This window comes from Mustela erminea, chromosome 10 (assembly GCF_009829155.1).
Source record: "Mustela erminea isolate mMusErm1 chromosome 10, mMusErm1.Pri, whole genome shotgun sequence".
In the NCBI taxonomy this organism is placed as follows: domain Eukaryota; kingdom Metazoa; phylum Chordata; class Mammalia; order Carnivora; family Mustelidae; genus Mustela; species Mustela erminea.
The window spans coordinates 59907256-59934644 of NC_045623.1; the positions used below are offsets into that span (position 1 = coordinate 59907256).

Here is a 27389-nt window from a genome sequence, read left to right on the forward strand (position 1 = left end):
CAAATTTGTGTGTTTGAGCTATTTCTATTCCTTTGTCATCTCTGAAATATTGGGAACTATCCCTCTAATTCAGCAAGTCATCATTCCTATCATCTAAAAAAGCTTGGAAATCTCATATTGTCTGATCACATGTTCCCATACTATTCAGAGAAGAGCCAAGAATTCTTTTCTGTTTCCATCCAATTATACTTTCTACCTCGTCCCCACCCCCAGGCCCCCTCCCCCCTACCACACCTGGCCAAGCAAATTCCATGGCTACCAGCTCTGATCTTCTGCCAGGCTCTTACTCTCAGTGGGTGTTCAAGGTACGCACCTTTGAATTGTTACTTTGATTTAAACTTTTTTTTTTTTTTTAACCTATTTGATGTATAAAGTGAACAGCCTTTATAGCTCATCAAGTACGTTTTTCTTGGATTGTAAGTTATGGCAGGGCTACACAAAAGGAACTTTTAGCTACTGGGAATTCATGCAAGTGGACGCTGTGTGATTATCAGGAGGAGAGCATTCAAAGCCACTCAAATAAGGTGCAAAATTTAATAAGTCACATCTTGAGCTCAGTCTTGGGCATGTAGCCCCAAACACCCGGTCATTTCCACATGTGTTGTCACTGATACTACCCACTAGTGGGGTCCACTGTGATCTGGTCTTGGCTCTGCAGACTCAGGCTGTCACCATCCCCGGGGATCTGGGTCTATCGCTAGAGCCTATGCAGTTAGGGAGCAGACTTAAAAGAGGATTCCAGTAAACAGAGCTTGAAAAGCGACCGGCGCCTCGGCTCATCCATACTTACTTGGTGAGGTTGGGGAGGCTGCACCTCCTTCTGTTGACGTGGTTGGAGGCTTTGTGTCTGGCACCGGCAGAGGCACAGGCCTGGCCATCGGTGGTGGCGGCGGTGGTGGCAACATTGGGGTGGGAAGGAACGGGTTGTGCACTTTGCCTTGGCTACTCCCATTGGGCTGTGAAGGCAGGAGCAAAAGAAAACACGCAGAGGGAAAAGAAACAGATATCAACAGTTAGCTGCTTCTGAAAACGAAAGACAATGCATTAGTTACCTCTTACGTAAAATTACCAAGTATTCTAGCTGCTTGAATTCTTCCTTCAGAGTACAGAGATTAAAAAAACCGTTGGGTTGTTCTTGAGGCATTTCACAAAAGCATAGCGTCGGGCACACATGCTCAATGTATCCCAAACTTATCTCTGAATTACTTTGATAAGAGATCTCTTATCTCTCAGTTACTTTGACCTTCTATACACCCTGTTTCCCTAATACGACCTGCTAGCATTTGCCTGGAATGCTTCACTTCTGTATTAACTGCTACCTTCATCATCATTCTCACGATTAGTATTTATTTAATACACAAGTGTTTTGTAGGTTGTGGAATTATTCCATACTGTCTACTTACACAGATATAATGATGTTGCCCAAATACGCATTTGAAATTAAAAATAATATTTTATTTTCACTCCTCAAAGTTGATATTATATAACATTTAATAAATATGTTAAGTGAACATAAAAAATTTCTTTCACATATTGTATAACATCAGGCACAGAAACTTTAGAATTGAGCTGTCAAAATTCTGCTAGGGAAAAATATCACTTCTAATTTTGATTTAAATTATAGAAGCATATGCCATAACAGTCATATTTATTTGGCTGCCTGATGTTAGAACAACCAAATCACAGCTCTTTGACAAAAGAAAGTTCCCCTCTGAAGAAAGCAATAAAATCCATTTTATTTTCAAGTTTTTCAAAATAGTCCCACGAAGAGAGACCTGGCTTAAACCCTATAAAATTTTGATCAAAACGCAAAACCGGGAGTTTGACACTTATATAGGGTAATGTCAGGACTATTTTAAAAAAAGTTAGAAACTTAAAAGTCAGATGCCTGATGCTGGTGATCACTTCAGATCTTTCATGGTCTCCCATGTGGCCTTTCTGACTCTGGACTTTAGTGACACTGTACACGACCAATAATCACAGCTGGTATTTGGGCTGTCATCCCAAATCAAAATTCAGGTGAAGGAGAACCAGTTGTCCCAGGCTTTTAAGTGTAAGCCTAATAACTCTGCAGAGGCGGCCTCAGCCAGCCCCTCACTCACGTTCTCAAGTGTATGTGTGTGTGTGTGTATGTGTGTATACATAAATATATATATATTTAGTATTGTTCTTCAAAGACTATCTCGTCTGACAGTCAGAATGCTACTCTTTTTTGCCAGCAAACCTGCTCGCGTGTTATTCTGAGTAGGCTAAAAGTCCATAAGTGAATGCTTTACAATAAGCCAAGCAAATGAATACACAAGCAAAAAGAAAAAAGGCCCCATATTGATTTGTTGTCTAGACAGAAATGTATCTGCTAACACATCACCAGACATTAGTCAAAGCTGCCGGTTCTGTCTCAGATATGCAGAATCAGGTATTTCTGCAAGGGAAGAAAAATCAGTGACAGGGCCGTGTGATATAATATTCTCAATTAGGCAGTAATAATGACAGCTGATCTGCGGCTTCAAGCGTAGCCCTTAGGAGAAAAGGAAGATCACATTTGGCTTTATGCTGGTCATTATTTTCTAGCCTTTATTATTATTAGTGGCCTTGGGACACCACTATCCAACTGTAAACACTTAGTTCAGCTTTGAAATAAAATTTGCCATTTTTAAAAATCACTTTTGCATTTGGAATATCGTCTCAAGTTGTGATTATTTGGTTTACTAGAGAAAAGATGAAAACATTGATTTGACGCTGTTGAATGCTGTTTAGCTTTATACAAAGATAAGTGGGAGAGATAACTACTTGCAGAGATAACAAACCATAATAAACTGTGCTTCCAGCATCTTGAGTTCAAGTACTGGTCAACTTGATCTAAAGTGTTAGAAGACTGTATTTTTTAAAAATATCAACTTAGTTGATCTGAAACATCTGTGCCCCTCTCGTCCCCCTGCCTCTCCCTACCACCCCAAACCATTACTTAAAATTATTTGGTCTTTCTATTTGGTTCACTACGTGAGCCCGAGGGTTAGTGTACATGAGGTGGAATTATCAGCCCACAGACCTTAGAAGGTTATATGGTTCACCCTTGAGATGATTTATACCCATAAACTTGACAGTTGCGAACTTAACACAAACACTTTTTAAACCCTGGCCAATCACTCTTAGAGCAAGTTAACTTTCCCACAATCTGGAATAAATATGACATTTGTCTACAGTCCGTCAGCACAACATTAGAGCGCCCTGTCACATGGTCAGAAGGTCTCCCCTTGCTATTTTTACATTCGGGTACTATTTCTAAAGAAATCGGAAAAAAAAAAGAGGTCTCCTTACATTGAGGAACCCCACCTGTCCAGCCTGCTGACCAGCATCAGGGCAGACAAGTTGGACAAACTCTTTCAGCGTCTCCTGAGGGTGATAGCGGATGGCTGGGTGAGAGAAGTAAGGCCCGGGCTGCTGGATAATGGGCGATGTCGGGAAATGAAGAGTCGACGGTGTTGCGTGCGGGCTTGCTGTAGGAAAAGAAAACGTCAGAGTCATGAAGAGGGAGTCCCGCCTTGCGACAGCGGCCACGCCCGATCCAACCTCCTCCTTCCTTTCCTTCCTGACCCAACTCACAGCACTGCTCACCTGGCTGAATTTAACATTGCTTAGGTCTGATAGATTTTCTTCCTTAAGGCTCTAAGACAAACATGGAGGTTAGATTAGCATAGGGTTTCAGGCTGTCTTTCCATTTTCAGTGGACATGAGTTATACAGGCATTAATAATCCTTGGTGAAGCTGAAGATTATTCATTACCTTAAGAGCCTTTTTAATGAAGCAAGCAATAAAAAATGTATTTGGTAGATTAGACCTGATTTAACTGACATTACATATGACAAATTCTAGTTTGCACGTATGGTTCCTCTTTCATGCTGAGCTAACCCATAGACAATAATTCATTGTTAAAGCTCTTATACCCCTTTCAAGGAAATTTCTAGGGACTCATACAGGATGAAATTTTTTTGAAGTATGTAGTAAATGATCACCTAATGAACCTGTGCAATTTGGATGCCTCGCTTTACATGGAAGGTTTATGCAACCCCCCCTCCCGTATTTTTTTTTTGTCATTTCAAAGCCAAACTCAGAAATGCATAAATATTAGAGCAGGGGAACCCACAGGCTGCGTAGGCAGTGACCCTTGCTCAACTGTGAGCCTACTGCCCATAAAAATTGATAAAGAAACTCAGACAACGATGACTCCTTTTTATTTGAGCCCTGCTAAATTTTATTTGTACAAGAAGATTACATTAGATTAAAAAACTTATGTGAGCCACTTGATAATGTCTCTGAGAGAACTTTTGCCCTTGAACTGGAAGGGTGATTGATGAAATCTGCTGGAGAAGGAGAGCAGCCTAGGGGAAGGGTTGGGGATACTCAAACCGAGAAACACCAAGGTAGCAGCTCTCACTTCTCACTGAGGGCCGGGGAAACAGCTCTCAAATAAAAGCAGATGAGAATATTTATCTTGCCTTACTCTTTGCAGTTAAGTTTTCGAACTCAGGGAATCCCTGCAAAGACCAAACAAAGGAATGGCCCAGTTTTCAGAGAGGAAGACTTTCCTAATACCAAAAGGGTCTTGTAGAGCAGACTAAGCAAGAGAAGCCACACTCCCTATCACACACCATAAGCGTGGCTGAGGACTATACAAATAATCCAGCCCCACTGACCACTGGGCATGGGTTCTTTGTTCCCTACTGGGATGGCTTTAGTTCTGGGGCACTTTCTGACTATTGACATGGCTAGGACTTTCAGGTTCAGAATAGCATCTAGTTTTTAAAGAGTGAAAACAGGGGTTTGGAGTAGAAGCAATAGCCTAGTCCATGTCTTGCAGATGATCTGACGGGACCCTTTCATTCATAAAACGTTTAATCTATCCAATAAACACTGATGGGCTTCTACTCTGGTCAGGGGATACCACGGTGGGCCAACACAGACTCAATTTTTATCTTCAGTCATACAATTGAGGGCCTCTTGAACACAGCCTATTGAAACCAGAATTCTCGTCCTCTTCCATCCTTTATACCTGCTCTCTTCCAATCTTTCCTGTCTTAGAAAATAGCTTTTCCAGCTCTATAATTGTTCACTGTCATATCCCCAGAACACTGTTTGGTACTCAACAAATATTAGTTGAATGTTCAATCATTGATTGAATGCCAGAGTGGTACAGAAATCAAGAACTGTACAAATCAACTTAAAACTTTGTTATTGTTTTTTTTTTCCACCTGGCAAAAAGCCAGAGAGTTTAGGGATCTGTTATTTTCACGGAGTTAAACAACCCACAAGCGAAGAAGTTAAATGGCTCTGGTCATTTCTTACTTTGTAAATGGTGCTTTAAGAAACCAAAGTTGTTTTGTTCATCTAATATGGTATGGTTCTTTGCTGATAGCAAGAACATTTGACCCCGCACCCTGCATTTGACCAAATAGTTTCTAGTCAGGGATGGAATGTGGCATTTCCCAAACAAGGCTGGGAATGTACTTAAGCATAACAAAATGATACACTCCACTTGGGCAGTATGTCAAACACAAAGGTGGGAACTCTACTGTCAAGAGTCCCCAGCAAGCAGACCTTAATGATAAAGTGACAGTGCTTCAGGTGCTCAATGGAAGGTGATAAATGATTGTTTGATTATGAAAAATTGTGGTGGCCAATAGAGAATGCAAGGGAAAATATTCACTTGAGTAAAGATCAGGTGGATAAAAGTTAAAGTTGATAGAGGGAAGAATTCAACGGATCTTGGAATCTTTCCCTTTGACTGCTAATAAACAGTCTAGCACTCTTTGTTACTAAAAGGATATCATTAGCAACTTAACTTTAGACCTTCGTTTCTTTATTATATTTTACTAAAACAATTCACCTTTTCCTTGTGGCACAGAATTTAACACAAACCTAAGAACACACGGTACTATATGAAATTAATCCTGCAATGACTGACTTATAAGGACCAATTAATTCTTAATTAGTACCAGGAAATCATTTAGCCTGTAGTTTCAAATTAGGTAACCGCTGAGTCTGCATTTCCAAGGGTTATCCCTCACAACCCTCACTTTCTCATGTCTTGGACTTTCTGGTGTTCAGCCATTAGCTCATTGTGGAACTGGGTATATCAATCATTCAAGATCTTGAGCTTTAATTTCTTCAAACAGAAAATAGTTGTGTTATAGACATTACACAGACCTCTTAAAAATTATTAAATACATGCTATTTCTCTAGATAAACTGCTAGTATCACTCTTTTACTGGACGAGACCCATGTTCGTACGTTCTCTAAAGCTCAGCCTTCAGCAACATATAAATTTGGATTTTCTTCTTTCCTAGTTCTTTCTTTTCTCTCTTTTAGCTTGACTTAGATGTTTTCATCGTGCCTAAGTTTTTGCCGAAGTCGTCTCCAATCATTTTAGAAAGTTCCATTGGGGTCAAATCAGTCCATCACTCAATCTGTAAAATTCACTAAACGTACATTGAGATCTTCAGATCAGGGTTCCACAGAAGAGACACTACCACGTGGGAGAATTCTACCATTGCGAATCTGGCGTGGTGCTAATGCAATCCACAAAGAAGGGTCTCCGTCCAAATTTTTGACAGAGAAAAACATCTCTTATGGATGTGTGTGCTGTGAGTAGTTGACACAATAAAAAATTATAGCACATTATGTCAATGCATATTTAGCTCCTTTAAAATGTGCATTATTTACTTGAGAGTCAATAAAGGCTTTTCTCAAGTGGTTAGTTTATTGCGGTGCATCCATCTGTATCCATGTTGATGTTAATACAATTTTGTGTATTAAAAGGCACTACAAAATTGGCTGCTTCTGGGGTCTAATACTCTGAGTACCCTAGGCCAGGAGCAGCGGAGAGTGTCAGAAACACTCTGCTCTGGGTGGATCTCACTACCAGCTTAGACTTTAACCAGAGGCCAGACTTATTTAAAACAGCCGCTGGGCTTTTTCACAAACAATGCAAATGAGAAGGAAGGAAATTGGATCTGGTTTCTCTGGCTAGAATGGCACCGCCTACACCTTCTGAACAAAGTAGCCACAATTCAAGAAACAGGGAGCCAGAATTTCCCAAAGGGGGTAGGAGCTCAGTTATTTATTACAAAATGATCATATTACTGGATGCTTAAAAAGAAGAAAGCAGGTCAGGCAGGTTGGTTTACTTGTTTGTACTCTGCTCCTGTCCCTCGCCCCGCTTCTTTAAAAAGATTTTCTTGGTTTCAGTTTGAAAGAGAAAAAGCTAAAAATTCAACACAATATGTGTTTTTATTTTTAACTTAAAAATGCTTTCTCCCTTACAGCAGAATGAGGACTGGGGAAGGAGAAGGTCAAGGTCATTACTGTATTATTGTGTATTTGGGGAGACTTATTTGATCCAAGTGACTCTTGGTCTGAGTCCTCCATAGGGAGGAGGACTTACAGACAAATATTCTAGCTCAAAAAAGATAGTATCAGGGAGGCATAGCCACATAGGTTCGGAAGCTCATACTTCATTCTTTTCTAAATCTTGGGAAAGAAAAAGAGAGGAGAGTAATCCCGCCTTATCATTTTTAGCAGTTTTGCCCAAACTCAACCTCCAAGAATTCTAATAACCTTCCCGCATATTTCCTCAAACCAGAATTCATGGGTCGAAATACGTTCTAGTATTTAACCTGCGTATTGCTTTAATTGCTTTATTCCTTGTCCACAAACCATCACAGATTCTCCCAGATTGGACAGAGACTTGGGTCCATTTCACGTGGCTTTCTGGCAATCCTAGAGTCTCTTGTCTGGGAAGCTCCAAAGAAAAGCCGTCAAGAGAGCAGCGCAAATAAAACCTAATCCCCTTCAGGTGCAGTGTGCTCTTAAGACAGCGTGACACACAGCTTTCTTCCCTCACGGGGGGAACCATCACTCCCAAGCCTTGGCATTTGTAAAACTTCACAGTCTTACCATTCATCGACCCTAAGTCAGGGGCAACAAGTGAGAGTCCAAACTGTTTCTGTGTTAGTGCTGTTACCAGAAAAAGCCACTCGTCCCTTCAGCGATAAGATGTTCTTTAGACAAAAATAACCATTTCTGTAGAGCAATGGGTGGCATTAAGAACTCCTGACTACTCATATTTAGAAGTAAAGATTTTAATAAGGCAGAACTCTAAGAGGAGAAGTAAGTGGGGAAGAAAAAAAAGAAAGAAAGAAAGAAAGAAAACCTGTGCTAAGGGAAAAAAGCCTTCCACAAAAGCAAATGGAATTTGAATTATTTGGGTCGTCAACTACTATGTACTTGGCTTCCTCAGAAATTTAAAACCACCGTATATGACACCACTGTAGCTTACTTAAAGCTGAGAAATGTATCTTAATGGTCCATAGCTATAATTTATAAATCATACGTAAGTCAGACATGCCACTTACCAAAGTCCAGGAGTCTGGAGTTATGGGATTTTATTTTAACAGAGACACAAGGAAAGGGGAATTGGCAAAGGTTTTTCAACCTTGAGGAGGTGGAGCCTTCTCTAAATAACCAGACTTTGACTTGAGGCAAGCCAAGGTTTTCAAAACATATAGCACATATCTTCAACATTGCTGAGATGCACATCAAAGACCTAGATGTCATATGAGAGAACCATATCTGACATTGCATGACACCTGGTAAAGCACTTCGTATTTTTATTACTGTTAACCGAAGTAACTTTATGCTTCACTGCATTTCCAAGACAGTTGGTATATTCTATTCCATTTGAATTAAGGGGATCCTCAGGTTGGAGATCAAATTCCAATGTCTCCTGGAGAAACAGACAAAAAGGTGGAGGAGTGGGAGGGCAAGGTCTTTTAAAGTTTTTATTTAGATCAATTTTATCTATTGAAAGACCCTTCCTGTGCTGGGGTCCTGTCTTAGAATCTAGACCCAGGGTTGGCATACATCTTTTGAAAGGGCCAGAGAGCAAAGAGTTTTCAGCTTTGCAGGCCATGCAGTCTCTGCTGTGATTATTTGACTTCACTGCTATGGGACAGAAGTAGCCACAGATATCAGACAAATAAACAAGTGTCGCCATATCCCAATAAAATTTTATTTTCAAAAATAGGCAGAGGACTGGATTTGACTTGTGCGCCATAGTTCGTGGGCCCCTGGCATAGACGCACATAACTCCTGTTCACCCTCCAGACACCATGCTGTGCTCTTGAGCCTCTGGTGATCCCTGCTCTTTCCACTTCTTCCCTACCAAACCCCATCCTTGTCCCGGTCTGTTTTCTGCTGAAGACGCACCTTTTTGAAGCTTTCAAGGCAATCTGCTTGCCTTCTGTATTTCCACCAACTATCCATTGTCACTCTTTTTTTCTCTTTGATGGGAGTTTGTACCTTTGGACTACCTTCACCCACTCCTGGTCCCATCCCCCACTATAGCCCTTTGATTATCCCTCTTCACCATTATTTAATCTGCTTCAGTCTGGGCTGGTTTCTCACACCTGTGTGTGTATAATTTTAAGTTAAACATATAAGTCCAAAAAAAGTAGAGATATAATATGAGGACTGTGGGCTTTAGAGTCCTATAGGTACAGATTTAAATTCTAGGTATTTCTTACTTACCAGCTATGCTTTAAGTTTCTGAGCTTCTCTATGACTCAGTTTTGCTATCTGTACAGTGGGGCTAATAATACCTCAAGATTTTTTTTTAGGATCCAGTGAGACAAAGTATGTAAGACACACGGTATAGTTCCTGACCATATGGGTTAGTAATCCATAAATAGCTTCTTTTATTGGTAAAACTATCATAAGTGAGGATGGGGATGAAATAAATTGAAATTTGTTCCTATTTGCTAAGACCTGTTTGGATTATATAATACACAAGGGAAAAGGCATATTAAGTAAGAGTAAGAGGGGCCTACTGCTTATCTGTCACTTGGACAAATGGATACTAAATATTGTTGAAAGAATAGATACTATCAGTACGGATATGACATAAGGGTCTTGAAAAAAAATCCCTTAACAACCAAATGTAAAACAAAGCAACAGTAGCAACAACTTTGATCTAATGGTCATAGATACAATGACCTATAAAGTCTGTTTTTGACCAAGTATACTTTGACCCCATATCTTTGCTTAAATCTCAAACTCTGACAATCCAGAAACTTAGAACTATGGGACTATCTCCCTCTAGACTCTATTTTTCACATAGATCTACAGTTTTTGAGTGTCCATACTGGCCTCCCCCTTAACCATGTGGACCCCTGCTACTCAGGCACACATCCATCCTAACCCAGAATCTAAGCATGTCTTCTTCTAGCCCCCTCAAACCCAGATACAATGGAAATTTCTATCATTCTATCTGTTTTTGGGAATTCTTTATCGGAGATCTCGTACTCATTAATGCTAAAAAAAAAAAAAGTTTTTAAGGATGATCTGGAGTACTTTTAAGAAAAAAAATTTCTAATTATTATTAATTTTGGGGGGGAAAATTTCTAACTAGATTAAAGGACCTTAGTTTTGTTTCTGCCACTACTTGGCTTATAAATACGGGCAATTTCTTTCTCTTCTAGTTTTCTCCTCTACAAAACATAGTTTGTACTCAAATGTTGATGCTCACCTAGCTTTGCATTCCCGTGGAACTCTGTCTCTGGGATTACAATAACAAATACTCAGTAAAATTGATCCATAGTAGTAACACTGAAATCTAAAATACCTGAAACAAGGGGGCATGTACCCCTTAAAAGAAATTACTTTGAAATGTTTCTGAGATATGAAGTTATTATTTCTGGACACAGTCTTTAAGACATCCTGGCTTTGGGAAGGCTCTAATTTTTAGAGTTTTAAAATCCTCGAGTGAGCCTGTTCAAGGTTCCATGCCACAGCTCCCATCTTCGCATCCTGACAGGACCGCCTCTCTGAATATGCCACACTTGCACACCACTTGCCTAGGCCGCCATGATGGCTAGTGTGAATTATGTTCAAATACCACACGGCAGCAGTGATGATTGGAAATACAAAGAGGGACTGTTTAAGAAGCAAAGTGGACAAGCACCCCATTCCATGAAGAAAACCCAAGCCTCTATGTTACGGGGCAGGCAATACTAAGAAATAAGAGATGAAGAATAAGAAACCTGGCAAAATGCTTGAGGAAAAAAACCCCACAGACTGGGTGATCACAGAGGGGAACAGAAATAGGCAGGGAGTCCTCTCACAGCCTGCTTGCTGGAAGTGTATTGGAATTACAAACGCAGTCCTGCAAAAGAGAATTTCCAAAGTCAAGTCCGTGGAGATGCTCCAGCCTGTCGGAGAATTACTGGTAGTTTGTGAACGTTTGCCGACATGGACAAAAAAAAAAAAAAAAAAAAAGGCAAAAAACCAAGCAAATAAACAACCACAAAACCCATGATAAACATAAAAGCACGGGCTGATTGGCAGCCGTTCCCCCACCAAATCGTGAGGTTTATGGTGCAGTGTAAGCCCCTATTTCTGAGAGACAGGATTACTGAGGCAGAGGTTATTTTCAAAGCATCCTTCTGAACTCCAAGTTATCTTCCTGAATACACCCCGTAGGATTGGAGCATTTATTCCTACTGTGGTAGATTTCACACAAGGCGGGGAAGAAAGAGAAGAATTAGTCCAGTGTCTGAAGCCAGGTTGGGTATCAGATAGCTCTGTGTGTCAGCCTCCTGGCTTCCTCTACTGCAAAATGGAAATCATATGTCATGTTTGGGTTTTAGAGCTCAACTCTTCTGTGCTTGAAATCATCACTCCCTATCCTAATCCATGCAAAGTCACTTAATATTTCTGAGTCCACATCTCCTTATCTATAAATTGGATAAAATAGCCCAGAAAAAGAAATAAAGATTTTTCTCAGGATCAGAATTAATTCTACTTCCATGGCAGTGCTCGTTCTTTTAAAAAGTATGTGTTGAGAATCAGCTATGTGCTAGACATTATATTAGACTGTGGGTTATTTACTATTCCTAGACTGGTTTTTTTTTTTTTTTTTTAGGACAAATTAAGGTATGTGAAAAATAATCAGGATCATATAATGTAATGTGGCAGCATGAGGTAACCAGGAGTCAAAAGTTGACTGTTTTCATGGACCTGGAAGCCTATGCATGGGCTAACAGTCACTTTCTAGTACCTGATTTACCTGTGCTCTGCAAGTCCTAACTGCAGGAATCAGTCACTGCAGAGAGGGAGAAAGCTGAGCCCATTGCCCCAAGTTCAGGACAGCTTTGTTTTTATCTCCTGCAGCGGACAGCTAGTAGTTCTGTCTGTCCAGCAGTTCTTCACCATTCCCTCTGGAAACAGAGCTCTCATGGTTTTGGGGGACACCTATCCTTCCCTCAGCCCCAGCCTAGGTAGTTAGAGTGGCCTCAACCCTATCCCTGGCTCGGCAGGTAGGTATGTAACCCAGGCCACATGAGTGAGAAACCCCTTTATCTTTTAAACATAAGGATTTAGAGACCCAAGCAAAGGACCCAGACCAGGACAATAAGAGCCATAAGCATCCAGTAGTAGAGCCCTACCCAGATGTACTGTGACAAAGCTCTTCTCTTTCACCCTTGGGGTTGTTACATTGGTGGAAATGAAGCCTGGAGCTGCCCATATCATTAATGCCACAGTCTGAGGGGATTCAGCCTAAGAATGAAGTTCACAGAGAAGAGAGCAGAGCTGAGGGAGAGAACAAGACATACAGATTTCTGAGGGTATCACCTGGATCCAGCTCTAACTGAAGCCATCCACCCTCAAACTTTCTAGTTATAAGCACCAGTCCATGATTTTCTTTTGGAGGAACAGAGGGATGGTGAAGGAATTTGGTTGGGTTTCTTTTACTCGTAAGAATATTTCACTTGAAAGAGTCTATATGAACATATCTTCAAAGCATTCATGACCAGCTATGCAACAAGTTTGCAACTTTTATTGTAGTGTTCAGGAACTGGGAGATTTGGGAAGATCTGGAGATATCCCTCAGAGATGCCAAGATTTTCTAAGTTTATATCACATGTCAGTGGAAAGGACCGACACAAACTGACACACATAAATCCAACCCCCCACAAATACTTCAAATACTTGTGCTGGATTATCCCTTTCTTGACTTCACTGTTCATTAATCTCATCATAGTGATAATGATTTGTTTCCTATCTACCTGTTTGGCTAGACTGCAGGGGCAAGACTCATCTGGTTTGTTCATTAGGGCCTAGCACCATGCTTGGCAGATGGTAAATGCTCAATAATTACCTGCTGAATCAATTTTTATAAACAACAGACTCTTGTTAACCAAAGAGGTGCTTATCTTAATTTTAGCAAGACCATACCTGAATGTAGACAAAGCCAAGAGAAGTCTCTACCATGGCTGAATGGCTACCTATCAGGGGAGGGAGCTATTTACTTGCCTCACTGAGCAGATGCCCCTGTTCTCCAACCAGGCAAGAGCAGTGAGATGGGGTAACCAGGCTGCCTCACTTCCCTGAGACCACATGTCCTGCTCTGGGCATCTGTGGCTCCTCCCAGAGAGGAGAAACACGCATTCCTTCCCGCATTCCTTCCCGACCCACAGGAGCAGGTGGGAAAAGTAGGCTGGGGATGAGGATAGAGGAATGAAGGAAAGGAGAACTCTCTCCCGAGATTCACATGCAAAGAAAGCACATGCAGGTATGAGGATAAAAGAAGTCACTGCAGAGGTAGGGAACATTTAGTCATTGTACTTATGACAGTTCCCAGCCCTTTCCAGCCATTTCACTTCCTCTGCCTCCTCATGTTTTAATGTTTTATACAGGTGGGAAAACAAAGGCAGGTAGAAGATAAGTGAGTCGCACAAGCATATGCAGAGCCCAAGTGGCCAACCAGAACCCAAATTCTCTGCTGGCTGACCCCACAGCCCGCGCACTGTGCACGGTGCTCCGTGGCTCCCCTCTGAATTCTTTCTCGGAGGTCAAATGGTATATTTCCCCTCTGAAGTTTTTGTTCACAGGTCCCTTACTATTTTTTCAGAACCTGGCAACTCTGAGGTTGTCCACGCTGTGTTTTGCACATCAGAAAAAGGAAGTGTTTGACTGGGGCCGGGGGTGGGGGGGCCGTAGGGAGAGAAAGCAACCGCCATTTCTTATGAAGAAGTGGCACTTGACAACTGGAAATGTACCCTGGAAATATACATTTTAAACAACCTTCTCTATGTGTGATTAAGTACACTAATTTCAACAATACAAAGGAGGCGGCATGAAATGGGTGACTCTCTGGGATACTGCGACCACATTAATAGGGCTGTCCATTCCCATTTCAAGTGTCTATGCTCACCCTCCCCGTACCCCCCCACCTACACAGATGATAAGCTGATACTACATAAACATTGTTAAAGCCACAGTTCTATGCTACAGTAATTCACTTAACTTGAACATGATTTATGGTTCTGTCAATAGGGGAGGTTGAAAACCCTGCCCTGAAGCTTCAATGTGAGCCTCATATTTAAAACAGCAATTGTTGAGTGTGTGTGTGTGTGTGTGTGTGTGTGTGTGTGTGTGTTTGTGACGGAAGAAAATATTCCACATAAAGAGGAGATAACAAGTCCAATACTGACTTTTTTTACTCCACTCCGAAAAAAGGAAAAGAAAGAATGAGTCCAAACATGGAATCCACATGATAGTAAGTTAGACCAGGAAGAAAGAACGGCTAGGGATTTATCTGATTATGTGATTTATAGGACAAGCCATACCGGGAAGTCTCATCAATGAGACAATTTTAAAGAAGACTTGCTGGGAACCCTGTCTTCATCATGTGTGCCTGTGTTGGGTCTCTGGTGGGGGAGCTGGGGAAGGAGGAGAGGAAGAGAGGGAGGGACAGACAGACAGACGGAGGGAAAGAGGCCAGGAGTTCCAAGGGAGAGCAGCTTCTTTTGTCAAGATGAGTTTAAATCTCAGCCCCCCGCCCAAGTGGTGAATCACCCTATCTCTCTCTCTGGCACTCACCCTGGGGACATTTCGCGTCTTTAAGAGATTAAGGAGCCAACTGGTCTTGTTGCTCTAACCTGTCCTCCTTGGGACCACATATTAGCACGATTCTCCTGCAGAAGAGCTCTCTTTAGAAGTTTGCTGCAGGGATGACAAATTAACCCAGCAGGGTGTCCCACACATCTATCTTGGTACAAATTATTAGTGTAATAGAGCTTTTAGTTATGCATTTATCTAGTAATTATTGAACGGTTACACAAAACCAAGCTGAGCAGCCACGGCCTTTATGAGGTTCGCTCAGTGGGTGGCCTTACAGTTAATTTAGGATAGTTTTCCACTAAGCAGTTCACTTGCAGACAAATTAGCTCAACAGCCTTCTCCTTTAAATATTTTCCATGTCATAGTGAAACTCTTTACAATACAATAAAGGTACAGTTTTAATTACACGCTTCCTGACTTTTGTTTAGTTGTAGTTTTAAAACATTTGCTGGCACTGTTTTTTCCTTTGGCTGGGCAGTAATAGCTGGTTGTAAGTATCTGGCTAATGAATTTAATAATTTCCTGAACTGGGACTTAAAGGATCTTTGCTCAAAAGCTGCCTTTCCTCTTTGCCATCCAGCTCCTTCAAATCCCCATCGACAGCGTTTCCCACTGGGCTGGACACCAGCACCCGGGCTGACCCTGACCAACGTTCACAAGCCCTACTGGCTTGTCTTTCAATGCCTCTCAAAGGTGGTACTTGTTCAGTCTACGATGCCCTCACTTGGGAATCAATTCTGGCATTTCTTATTGTAGAGTGACAACGTAATGTTGTCTCAAATGACATACTCCAATAATAAATAAACACCTTGTGTCTGCTGGCAGATTCTTTCCGCACCTTGTTAGCAACAGGTACTTAATTGCTTCTCATTTCCCTGAGATGATTCAATTGCACTAAACCAGGAGAGACAAATTAGATTCAGCTCCTTGGAAAGGAGTGCCGGCGGGTTCTACAACTATGTTAAAAGCTTTCCTAAGAGGCAAAGAAGTTTGCAGACACCATGCGAGAAAGCTGCACACACCTATCACTTAGGGGGACCCATGCCAAGGGAGGGGTGACGTGGTGATGGTGGCGATAGAGGGAGGACGTCTTCTTGCGGGTCCTTAATGTTGACAACCAACTTTGTAACGCTACAGCAAATATTCTACAAAAAGGGGATCACATCTCCTCAAGCTTGGTATTTCCCCTAATGCCTGGCAAGGTAGAAGCTCTTCCTTAAGGCAAAGTGAGTATGTACTGAGCATTTATTCACGAGACGGTGCATCTCCCTAAATCCCACCGAAGACATGCACTTGGATATTATATTATCATTCCACACGGAGGATGGAAACAACTCCCTGTTATTCCCAGACTTTCTGTGTATCTTCAATCCAATCCATGAAGTCACTCATGTATTCAACAAATGTTTGGCGAGTGCTTTCCTTATGGCAGGCACAATGCTGAGGGACGCAGGTAGGAAGAAAAAAACCATGGTTCCTGCTCCAGGGGGCCCTGCCATCTAGTGATAACTGCTGCCTTCATATTTTGCCTCTCCTCTCCTTCCTCCTCTATTATTGTCTATGAATCCACACTCCTCCAACCTTCCCTCGTGACCTCCATTTCCTGGAAGGTGATCTTAATTCTCATAATTCTCTAAAGTATGTTTTTCTTGGCCAAACTTGGCGATATTGTTAACCGCAGACCCTTAGATGTTTCATCACTAAGAGCAGGATCCCCGCCTGAATCACAAGGATCTTGGACTTAGAGAGGTTTATAGAGCATATAAACTTCTGACTACCTCTCCAAACAGAAAGGGGCATGACTCTTGGAAAGCCACACAATAAATCTTTGGTTTATGTGGCTATTGTTTTGGCTTATCTTATGTATATTTTTGGTACTGGGGCAATTTTACTTCTAAACTCCCTTCAAGGGTATATGTTTTTTGAGTTATAAAGAAATGGGTGGTTTAGCTTCGTGCTTACAGTACCTAGTTATCAAAAAGTACAATTTGTTGCTGTTGCTTTATTTTCCAGGCTTACAATGAGAAGACACTCTGTGGGAGAAGAGGGGTTGAGTCCTTATTATTATTATTATTTTAAGATTTGAATTATTTATTTGAGAGAGAGGGAGAAAGAGACAGAGACTGAGAGAACGAGTTGGGAGTGGGGCAGAGGGAGAAGCAGACTCCCTGCAGAGCAGGGAGCCTGACGTGGGACTTGATCCCAGGACCTTGGGATCATGACCTGAGCTGAAGGCAGACGCTTAACAGACTGAGCCACCCAGGAGCCCAAGGCGTTAAGTCTTATGCTTATTTGGACTCTCCGCGATGCCAAATGCCAAATGCTACGGGGGTTCTATATCAGGATGCCCTTGTCCCCAAAAGCACCCTAAGCTTCCCCTATCACAGTAATACACCTGCTGGCTTTCTTGCTCCAGCATCCACCAGGAGGTAAGCACTCTGAGGCCAAATCCCAGCTTCTCTTGGTCATTCTATTGGGCAACTAATAGAGCACATTGTACTGCTGTAGTGCTCCATAAATACTGGTAGAAAAAAAGAACGGATCCCTAGAGAGACAGGGGAGTGTGCAAATCAATTTTAATATCAAGTAAGTCACACTGACCTCAAAAATTATGCATTGAAGTGACTTGCATATAACAGAAAGCCTGCATTACTAGTAGCAAGGATTCACAGGCTAATAAAAAGAGGTCAAGTGATTTGTTTATGGCTGTTATTAAAAAACTCAGTTGGATAACATGGGTTATGTCATGCTTATCAAAAGATCTAAATAGCTATGTTGTGTCTTCGACTAATAAAAAATGTGAAAACCAATTAATTGTTTAAATAAATACAGTTTATTTCTCCCAGTGGGGGAGAAAAAGGTAGAACCTCGTGATATAACGGAAGAGGCACTGAATTGGAGACTTGGCTTCTGGTCTCGGCTGAGCTCACTCATCTGCAGGAGTAATGCGGAATACATTGCTGACTATTAACCCGCATATTCCCCTTCCACTTGCCTGCTTATAAAGCCCTAATTTTATACAGAGTAGCTGTGTGTTCAGCTAAAAAAATAATGCAGACTTCCTCGCCTCTCTTGCAGCTAGAGGGGATCATGTGGTGTAGTTCAGACCATGCTGCACAACATTCTACAAAAGGTGTCAGAATGAGCAGGCCTTGCTATCTGCTTGGAATGCAGAAGTGAGGCAGGTGTACAGTGGCCACATTGTGATCAGGAGGTCAGAGCAGGAGGATGAGCACAACGCACTAAAGCAAGGCTAAGAGATAAAATCTCAGCCCTTGGACTATCACAGTCCTGAATCACATACTTGTTTTTATTTGAGAAAAATACAACCTGTTTAGTCGATCTTCTGTTACTTGCAGTCAAACGCATGCTTAGCTGATACAGGAAATGGATTAGACCAGATAGTCTAAGTTGCTATTCTCAAATTCTCAAATTTGAGCACTATTCTCAAATTCTGTGGTTCTAGATGAGGCTCAGTGAGTGCTTACTTGATAATTATTTTCAACCTCTGCCTTGCAATGTGTACCACTGTAGGCGCTTCCCCACTTCTAAATTCCTAAAGCAGAGTTGCTTTCCTTAGTGTAGAGCATTATATTAAATGAAATGCTTAAATTAAGTATCATTCATTATCTTGTTTTTGAAAATAGCAAAGATTTCAGGCAGACACCTAAGTTTCAAGAAGACGAAATTCCAAGAGACCCTAAAATACTACGATTGCTCCAAATAATTCCAGTAAAAGGAATTAGACCTTCAAATCATCCAACAACCTTGTCACTTAAAAAAGCAAAGGGAAGAACAAAGATTTCTTTCAATTATCATGAATAAAGCAAACTGTTGTGATTAAATACTTTATTATGGTTGACATTTTAAGTGCTGATAAAAGAAAGTCTTCGAAAGCCTAATATTTCAGCTTAGAGTACACAGTAATTTTAATAACGTATAATGAAATACATGCTTTTATGGAAACATTATGTCTCCCCCACTCCCTAGGATATTCCAAAATGCTTTCACCCCTTTACCTAATTTTAACTATATAGATGGCCAAGGATTATCCCCATGATACAGATGGCCAAACTGAGGCCACAGGGTTAAGTGACTTATCAAAGCCTCAAAGAAAGCCAGTATCCAAGAGGGGATTTGTTTTAAGAAAGCAACTACCTTCACAACGTACATAGAGAAGTGATTAGAATAGCAGAAACTAAGAAAAAGCGTAACTTTTATATGAAGGTTTTACTTATATAATCTTAACAAAAGCTTTCTTTGGCTGGAAGGCCATTGTTCTTCCCCATCTTGGACATTCTTTATAAAGAAGTCCTGCCTTACCTATTATACATTTATCACTCTTTAGTTTTTCTGAAGCAATACAATCTTGTCAATGTTAGGGAAGGGATGAATGCTTTCTGTGTACATTGATGTGCAATGTGGATACATTTTATTTATTCAACCAATATTTGAGCATAAAATTCATTGCCTGATACACAATGAAGATAACAAAAAGTGTAAGTTATAGATCCTCCCTTTCAAAGGTTCCATTCTAGGACAGCGACAAGACACATATATTAACTTGCAAAGCAAGACGCTTGGTCTTGTGTGAAGGACTTTGGGACTTCGAGGAGTGTGAGGTGATGGCAGGCTGCATGGAGCTAAGGGGTCTTTGTGTAGAAAATCATACTTGAGCTGGTCTTGGGATGGACAAAATGTTGTAGGGACAGCAGGATATTTTCAAATCCTGGGTGAAAATGGATGATTCACTTGTTTGCATGATTTGAGTACATATTCTATTTCCAGGCACTGTGCAAACAACTGCAAATACATGATTTCATTTGCTTAGATAAAATCAATCTCTTGAGGTAGAGATTATGATCTCCAATTTATAGATGAGGAACTTATGACTTAGAGAAGTAAAGCAATGTACAAGGTTCACACAGCCGGTAACAGTGGTGGAGTTCCAACACTGGTCCATTTGACCACTGAGCTTCTATCCTTACCCATGGTGTAATGCTGCCTCCCTAAAAGGCCCTTTTTCTTTTTTTTTTTTTTTGCATTTGCTTCGCAATTTCAAAGAGAGGTTTCTTTTGTAACAAGTTGTCCACCAAATGTCCAAATATGCCTTATGTTTATAGTAAAAAAGAGAGCCACTTTTTTTTTTTTTTTTTTTTTAGCGAGGTGAACTTGTTTTGCTGTAGGTCTGTTAAAATATCACCTCTGGCCTGGGTTTTGAGATCTATTACACAGTTACTGCCTACAAACTGGTGTTTGTCTGGTCAAGGTATTCCCAAGAGAAATTTTAAGAAGTTTTTAAAGGAGGCAGCAGAAGTCTTCTAATCTGGATACTATGCAGAGGTGAACATATGTGATTCTGAGCAACGGTGTAGTAAACAGCTTCCCCTGTCCCTGTGCCCCAGGACCCTGATAAAGGACACAACTTTCTCTTCTTCCAGGCCCTTTGAAGTTCGACGTCTATATGGATTCTCTAATGATTTACTGATTTGGGTTATAGTAACTCTTTACAATAAAAGGAGCATCGAGGTTGAATTCTCCTTTATGTACACATCACATTTATTCCACACTGGCTCATTCAGTCAGACTCGCTCTCCTTCAGTTTGGATCATCTTCCTAAAACATCAGCTTAATCCTGTGATCTCATTCCAAGCATTAGCTTTCCATCTAGTTCAGAGAAGAATAAAGAGCAATATGGCGTCTGCAGCAAATATTTCTTAGAGAGGCTCAGTACCAACCTTAAAAAGTATCTTAGCCCCAAGATGTCTCGTGTTAGCCCATCTCCACTCTGTGATTCTTGCCACAAAGACACCAATGAAGAGTTTCATCTAAATTACTCCAACTCCCTTTACTGGACCACTAACGGGGGGCAGGGTGCAGTAAGAATGGGTACCTGAGTAGATTTTCCAGAAAGAAGAACCGAGGATGCTGGGAACCATCTTGAATTCTGGTGAAAACAAAGAATCTTTGGTATTCCATAATTCTTAAACTAGGCACCTTTCTCTTTTCCTCACAAACTTTTTTTTTTTTTTTTTAATGGTATGAATAGGAGATCAAAGCTCATTGATCTGAAGGCTAAGGAGGTCCACTCTGGTTCAACCCAGCACGGGTCATTTTGGCAAATATGTTTAAGTGTCCAGCATAAGGAAGCTCCCAATCTTGGCCCTCACAGGTAAATGCTAGAATTGCTATAATAATGTGTAGAACTGTGGTTTTAAGGCAAGACGCCTAGAAGGCACTCAATATTTATTGAATTAAATGATAATATATGCACATTGCTTTATGCTCCTCAAAGAGTCTCTACAAATATTGTTTTATCGTGTCTCTATGTAAGAATAGGAGGTTGGGAGGAAAAGTTCATTCAGCAACAGTACTGTCCCGTTTTACTGGTGAGGATATTAAAAAAATCCACAAGATAAATGGGAAGGCAAAGAGGCAGCTCACCCAGCTGTCCTGATTGCTAACATCCTGTCCTTCCCAATCCTTATCACCTCGCTACCCTGTGAACCTTTCTTCTGCTTGGAATGCCCTCGATTCATGTAAGTGACTTCTTAAGATTTCATGTCAATGCTGTCTAAACTTTGAAGTCTATATGATAAAAAGTAGTAACAGCACATTCCACATCATCTTCTGAATGCTTATTTTCTTGCATCTCTCTTCTGCCCTAGACTGTATGCTTGATGAGGACAGGAACCACTGAATTCCCAGTGACAGGCACTCAGGAAATTGTCATTTAATGAACAAATGAAACTTATGGTTCCCTCCTCTGAGTTCCCGTAGAAATTTCTATTTTTAATGCTCATTTAGCATTTAAAATGTTAACCTGACCATAGAAAGATGAGAAACACTACCTGCCTTATCTACCTGAGACGAAAATCTTCTGACTAAAAGGACTTCATGTCTTTTATTTTCCACTACAGTTTAAGATGCTTAATGAATGCTGACCCTGAGGATAATATCAGAATACCTCCCCACTGAAAGAGACTCATTCATAATCCAATTCAGACGCAAGGTTTCAAGTTAGAAAAAAATATATAAGTTGCCTTTCTGATTATAACACACACACACACATACACACACACACACACACACACGTACACACCACAGAAGTGAAATAATAAGAAACCTTGAGAAAATTCTGTCAGTGATCACAAGATGTTTAAAGATGGAGGAAGTAAGTCTTCATAAATGTGGATATAGTAATTGCTTCAAAAAATAGTCCAAATACTTATTTTCATCAGTCTGATTTCTGCGTGTGTGCATTGGACGCTCCTTCAACAGCCATTTTCCCCTGAGATGCTCACGAGCATTCACAAAGGGATTCAGATTTGTGGGTCTCACATTCAGATGAATGCAAGAAATATCAGTTTCCCCAGGCATATGTCAAAGTAGACAAGAGACCATAACTTTCTAGGATGTTTTATAATACCAGCTGGTAGATCACAGACCTACCTAAGTGACAATCTGATGGAAGAAAGTAAACATGGTTACAATTATTCATACTCCTACTGTGGGAGTTTCATAAACAAACTAATAAATATTTTCATCTTGCAGTAAGATCAAGTTAAGTGATTTGCTGACATTCTCTTGAGGTTTAAAGCTTGTCTTTAATGTGAAATACAAATCATATTTCTTGTGGACACATTTTAATAATAAACTTAAAAGCACACGAGACAAAAATAATGAAAACATTGCAATGAAAACCAGACAAACTATCTACCACTTCAAAAAGAGTGAGTGAAAACTGCTCGTCAACACCGGGATGCAAACAGCCTCAGTGCAAAACGCCACATATTGAAATCAGGTTTCAAGGAAAGGGAATCATCAGGGATGAGAGAATGAAAAATAGCTCTTACTTGAAAACAGGTAACTAGCTACAGGAAAATATACTCACCTAACACACACACACACACACACACACACACACACACACACACACTCCTTTTGCCCAACTTGTAGGACAGACTTGATTTGGGTCAGTTCAAATTACCTCCTACCTCTTGGCAACATCCCACAAGGAATGAGGGGTTTGGTCCCTCTTCTGGCCTGAGGTAGGGATTCAGGGTTTGATGCCAAAGCTGTCCCCAGGGAGGAGAAACTGGAGCACTTACTGCCTTTAGGAGCATTCTAGGAGGGGCCTCCTTGTCTCTCCTTCTGCTACGCTGCTCCCAAGGCCATGATCTAAGCCCAAGCCAGGGTGCTGGGGAGTGGCTCACCTCTGGGTCCTGTGATGACAGGTCGGTGGTGCTGTGTGAATGCGGTTCCCAGGGAGGAGGTCTGCGAAGGGGAGGGGCTGCTGAAACCAGACTTCTCCGACTTCTTCAGTGTGGTTGGAGATGGCATTCCTGGCAAGAAGGATGGAGTGATAAGCACATTTTAATTCAGGGCACGGCAGCTTGTATTAAAGATAAAACTGGAAGAATTAAAAAAAGAAATCCACCTGGGAGCGCAGAATTTGTTTGGAATGACTTTGAATTTGTCACAGGAACCAACAGGGGACAAAATGGCCCCTTGGTAAGTCCACCTAGAATTGACTTCAACTTACTCTACTCAGTCACAGTTCCTTTTGGCATGATTGAGCTTGTCTAATTATGGAGGGCCCCTGCCCAGAGTTTCCTGCAAGTTGTGTGTGCCTGTGGCCCATGGGAGCCTTCAGAAAGGAGGCTCTCGAAGGCACATGAAGACCCCATCTGCAACCATTTCATCTTGCCAGGTACCTTGCTGAAGCACGAAAGCACCTTCTCCACATTTTAAATAATTTAGCTATTTTCACATTAAAAAAAAAAAAAACCCTCAACAAGGACAACTCAGTTGCTCATCCAATGAATTATTTATAATAGAAAAAAGAAATAAAAGGTCAAAGTAAAAAAAAAAATCCTTAAATGCTCAACAATTGAAACCGGTTAAATAAATATGACTGAACCCATCCAAATCATACCGTTAGAGAATAAGGACATTCCATTTAATGACATGGAATAAAGACATGGAAAGTGATTATAAAATAGGATGTTGTGCTGGGAGGCCACTTAAAAATATAGGTCTCTGTGCAGAGAAAGAACTGGAAGGAAACGCATATAAACTCTAATGGGGGTTCTCTCTGTGTGATGGATTTGGGTGGTTTTCATTGACTCTTTTTGCTTGCTTGTTTCTCCTGTGATGAACATATATTACTTTTATGTTAAGAAAATACAATAAAAACTTGTTTTTAAAAATAGTATTTTTATCATAGTTTCTGAGGTTTTCATAACATTTCCAGCATAGAAAAGGCTTTGGGAGGAAAATAATGGGAAAATGGTCTCTTGTAATTACTGAGTTAGTAATGTTCTCGGCAGCCACGCTGACACACACAACTGGAGGCATCGATCAGTTTGGTAGGGTGCCAATTAAAACAATGAAAACTTGGATATAGAAATAACGGAAATGACTCCTTGTTCTCCACATCACAGGACAAATTTGGGCTCTCTTAAATTTGCAGCACAAAACTGGTCTGAGTGCACGTCAAAAGAATCAGCTCTCTTTTACTCATATAGGTCTACATATGTTGTATTCTATGACCAGAGAATTATTGGGGTGAGCTGGAAAACTAAGTAATAAAAACAATAATGATATTAGCAGGTACCTGTTATTGAGTAGTTACTAACTCGCAAGCACTGTGCCAAGCACTTTATAGGTATAGATCTGTCCCAAAACTTAGTTTGGCTTGTATCTAAATACGTCCTTGTTATTTATGTCCACAGATTTCCTTCATAGGTTCTACAACACAAGTTTTGAGTGCGACTTCAGGTTCTATATGGATAGAGTGTGTTTTGTGTTTCTATTTTCAGAAATCCAACAAAGGGTCTAGAATGCAGTCAGTGGCCTGAAAAGATATTTAAACTAGGTGTCACAGTCTCAACCTTATCTGTGGCTTTACTAACCGACATAGTAAAACTTGAGAGTTTGACCCCACGAAAGAAACAAATTGCAAGCTGGTAGGCATATCTGCAGGGTACCATGTAAAGACATTAGGAAGTGCTGTGTGATTTCACACCAACTGGACAGATCTAGATTCCAGCCATTCCAGATCAATATCTACACGATTTGAATGAAAAAGCACGTCACTCAGCAACTTAGCTATGTTTCCTTGCTCTTTGAATCAGTAACCAAAGTCACACCATACCAATATCCTAACACCAGTAGGATAGATTGGGGTCTTGGACCAACATTCGTTGCAAGTAACTTAGCCTAAGGTATAATCACAGAACTACATTAGAGAGAGGATTTCCAATTTAAAAATTAAAGGGAAGAAATAAACGTTAACCAAAATGTAAACAAACCTCTCAATTCATTCAAACCTCTCCTGCGCAAAACACATTTTTAGGCTGCCAACCAGTCCACTGATTTAAGCTCAGTCAAATGCCTGAATTATGTGTCATGAAACAGAAATAGAACAGAAGATGAAAATGTCAAAACTTTTAAGATGGCAGAATTTTTTTCAGACAATGGAATCACTGAGGAAACGCAGCATCTGAACTAACCTTATTAAAGAAAGCAAATGGTTGCCTTCACAGAAAAGGAAGCATTTCTTTGAAAAGTTCACGAGTTCCAATCCATGCCATTCTAAATACGGCAGAGACAGTGACATGACTTAAATCCACCATTTACATTTACCCTTTCAAGAGAGAGAATGGAGAGGTAAGATTCAGGTAATCATGAACATGAAGAATGATGAAGTTGGTAAACAGATTCAAAAACAGCAAAATTCAAATCCTCTTTGAAGGGGTTAAAGAGAAAAGAAATACTGTCTGCATTCAAGAACAACAAGCCGAACTATGTATAATCTTCTAAATTTATCACAGTCAAGTAAGATGAACCCTAAGGCTGTCATGAATCTCAAAATTACTTTGTGTTTTCAATTTTTAAAGACTTACACTGAGCACATTTCCTTATTATATACTTTAATATTTTCTCCATATGCATAATGTATGTTTTGGTTAATTTGCTTCATATACTTAATTGACAGGATAAAATTTCAAAATGGTAGTAAACTACTTTATGTTAAAAGTGAGAGAACATTAATCTTGACTTTTATTTTTGAAATCAAATTTGGATTCTGCCTGTTAGATTAAAAGTAAGCTTCTTGTTAGAATTTCTCTTACCAATTATCCATGTACAACTGTTATACCATGGTTGTACAGATTAATGAATGATTGGCTTTTTAATAAAGCAAAACTTTGATTTCAATGTATTTTTCAGAAGCATCAGATTTTTTTTAAAAAGATTATAAAGTAATGTTGCCTTTTTTTCCAGAACAAACAAATTATTACTCCAAAGTTCTTTTCCCTATGTAAAAATAAAGAATTTTATAGAACAAGAAGCAGAAATTTAGCAGGATGCTGTGTTTCAATGGGACATTTTCTCCTATTGGTTGCTCTAAAAAAACCCCAATGGTGGTAAAGAAAATAGAAGATGGATTTCTTGTTCTTTTTTTTTTCTTTTTCAACCTTTTTTTCAGAGAGAATGAGAGAGAACGAGCACGTATGAGTGGGGGGGGGGCGCAGAGGGAGAGAGAGAATATTAAGCAGTTCCTCAAATGCAGGACTTGATCTCACAACCCTGAGACCTTGACCTGAGCTGAAATAAAGAGTTCAATGTTTAACCCACTGAGCCAACCCAGGGCCCCCTAGAAGACAGATTTCAAAAAGCATTTTGGCTTGTCATTGGTTTTCTAACCATCAGACTTTCTGAATTTCTCTCCACTTTGCCATTTTCCTAAGCTACCTGAGTTGTTTGAAATAGTGTCCAGGGGACACAGGCAAACATGAAATTCTAGTCATTCAATGAATCTGTTCCTTGAAGGCAGTTATAAGTGAGAGGCCCAATAGGAAAACCCTGAAAGCACAGGCCAGAAACAGTACTCACAAATATTCCATTATAGTCATCATTAATATTTGTGGTAGTCAGAATTCTAAGATGACCCCAGGACTCCTGGTCCCTGGAGTACCTACTTTACAAAATCTCCTCCAGTTGAATGTGGGCAGTATCTGTGAATATGATGGATGTTCTTCTCGTGATTAGGTTGTTGTATTGCAAAGGTGAAGGGGCTTTTGCAGATGTAATTTAGGTCCCTAATCAGATGATTCTGAATTAATTACAAGGTTATTATCCTGGGCGGGCCTGACCTAATCAGGCAAACCTTTTAAAAGAGAGACTAGAAGTCAGAGAGATTCTCCTGCTGCCTTTGAAGAAGTAAGCTGCCATGATGTAAAGGGGTCTATGAGAGGGCCATATGGCAAGGAAATGCAGGGACTTGTAGGAGCTAAGCAGGGCCCCTGGCTGACAGCTAGCCTTAAGAAAGCCAGAACCTCAGTCTTAAAGCTATAAGGAACTCAATTCTGCCAATAATCACGAGAGTTTGCAAGAAGACTCAGAGCTCCAGAAGACTCAGAGCT

The 27389-nt window shown here is 40.5% G+C and overlaps 1 protein-coding gene across 5 annotated transcripts in view; it reads right to left on the reverse strand.

The window, feature by feature from the left end:
• NFIA (nuclear factor I A) overlaps positions 1–27389 on the reverse strand; it is a 364677-nt gene that overhangs the window by 51112 nt on the left and 286176 nt on the right. For 3 of the 5 annotated variants that reach the window (XM_032303341.1, XM_032303342.1, XM_032303339.1), the window contains exons 7-9: positions 23175–23303; positions 3319–3497; positions 791–956 (exon numbers count right to left, since the gene is read on the reverse strand). In XM_032303341.1, the coding sequence (XP_032159232.1) occupies positions 791–956; positions 3319–3497; positions 23175–23303 (474 nt within the window). Of the gene's footprint in view, positions 1–790; positions 957–3318; positions 3498–20097; positions 20906–23174; positions 23304–27389 lie in introns of those variants that run through there. The other 2 variants (XM_032303340.1, XM_032303343.1) reach the window with 2 other exon arrangements.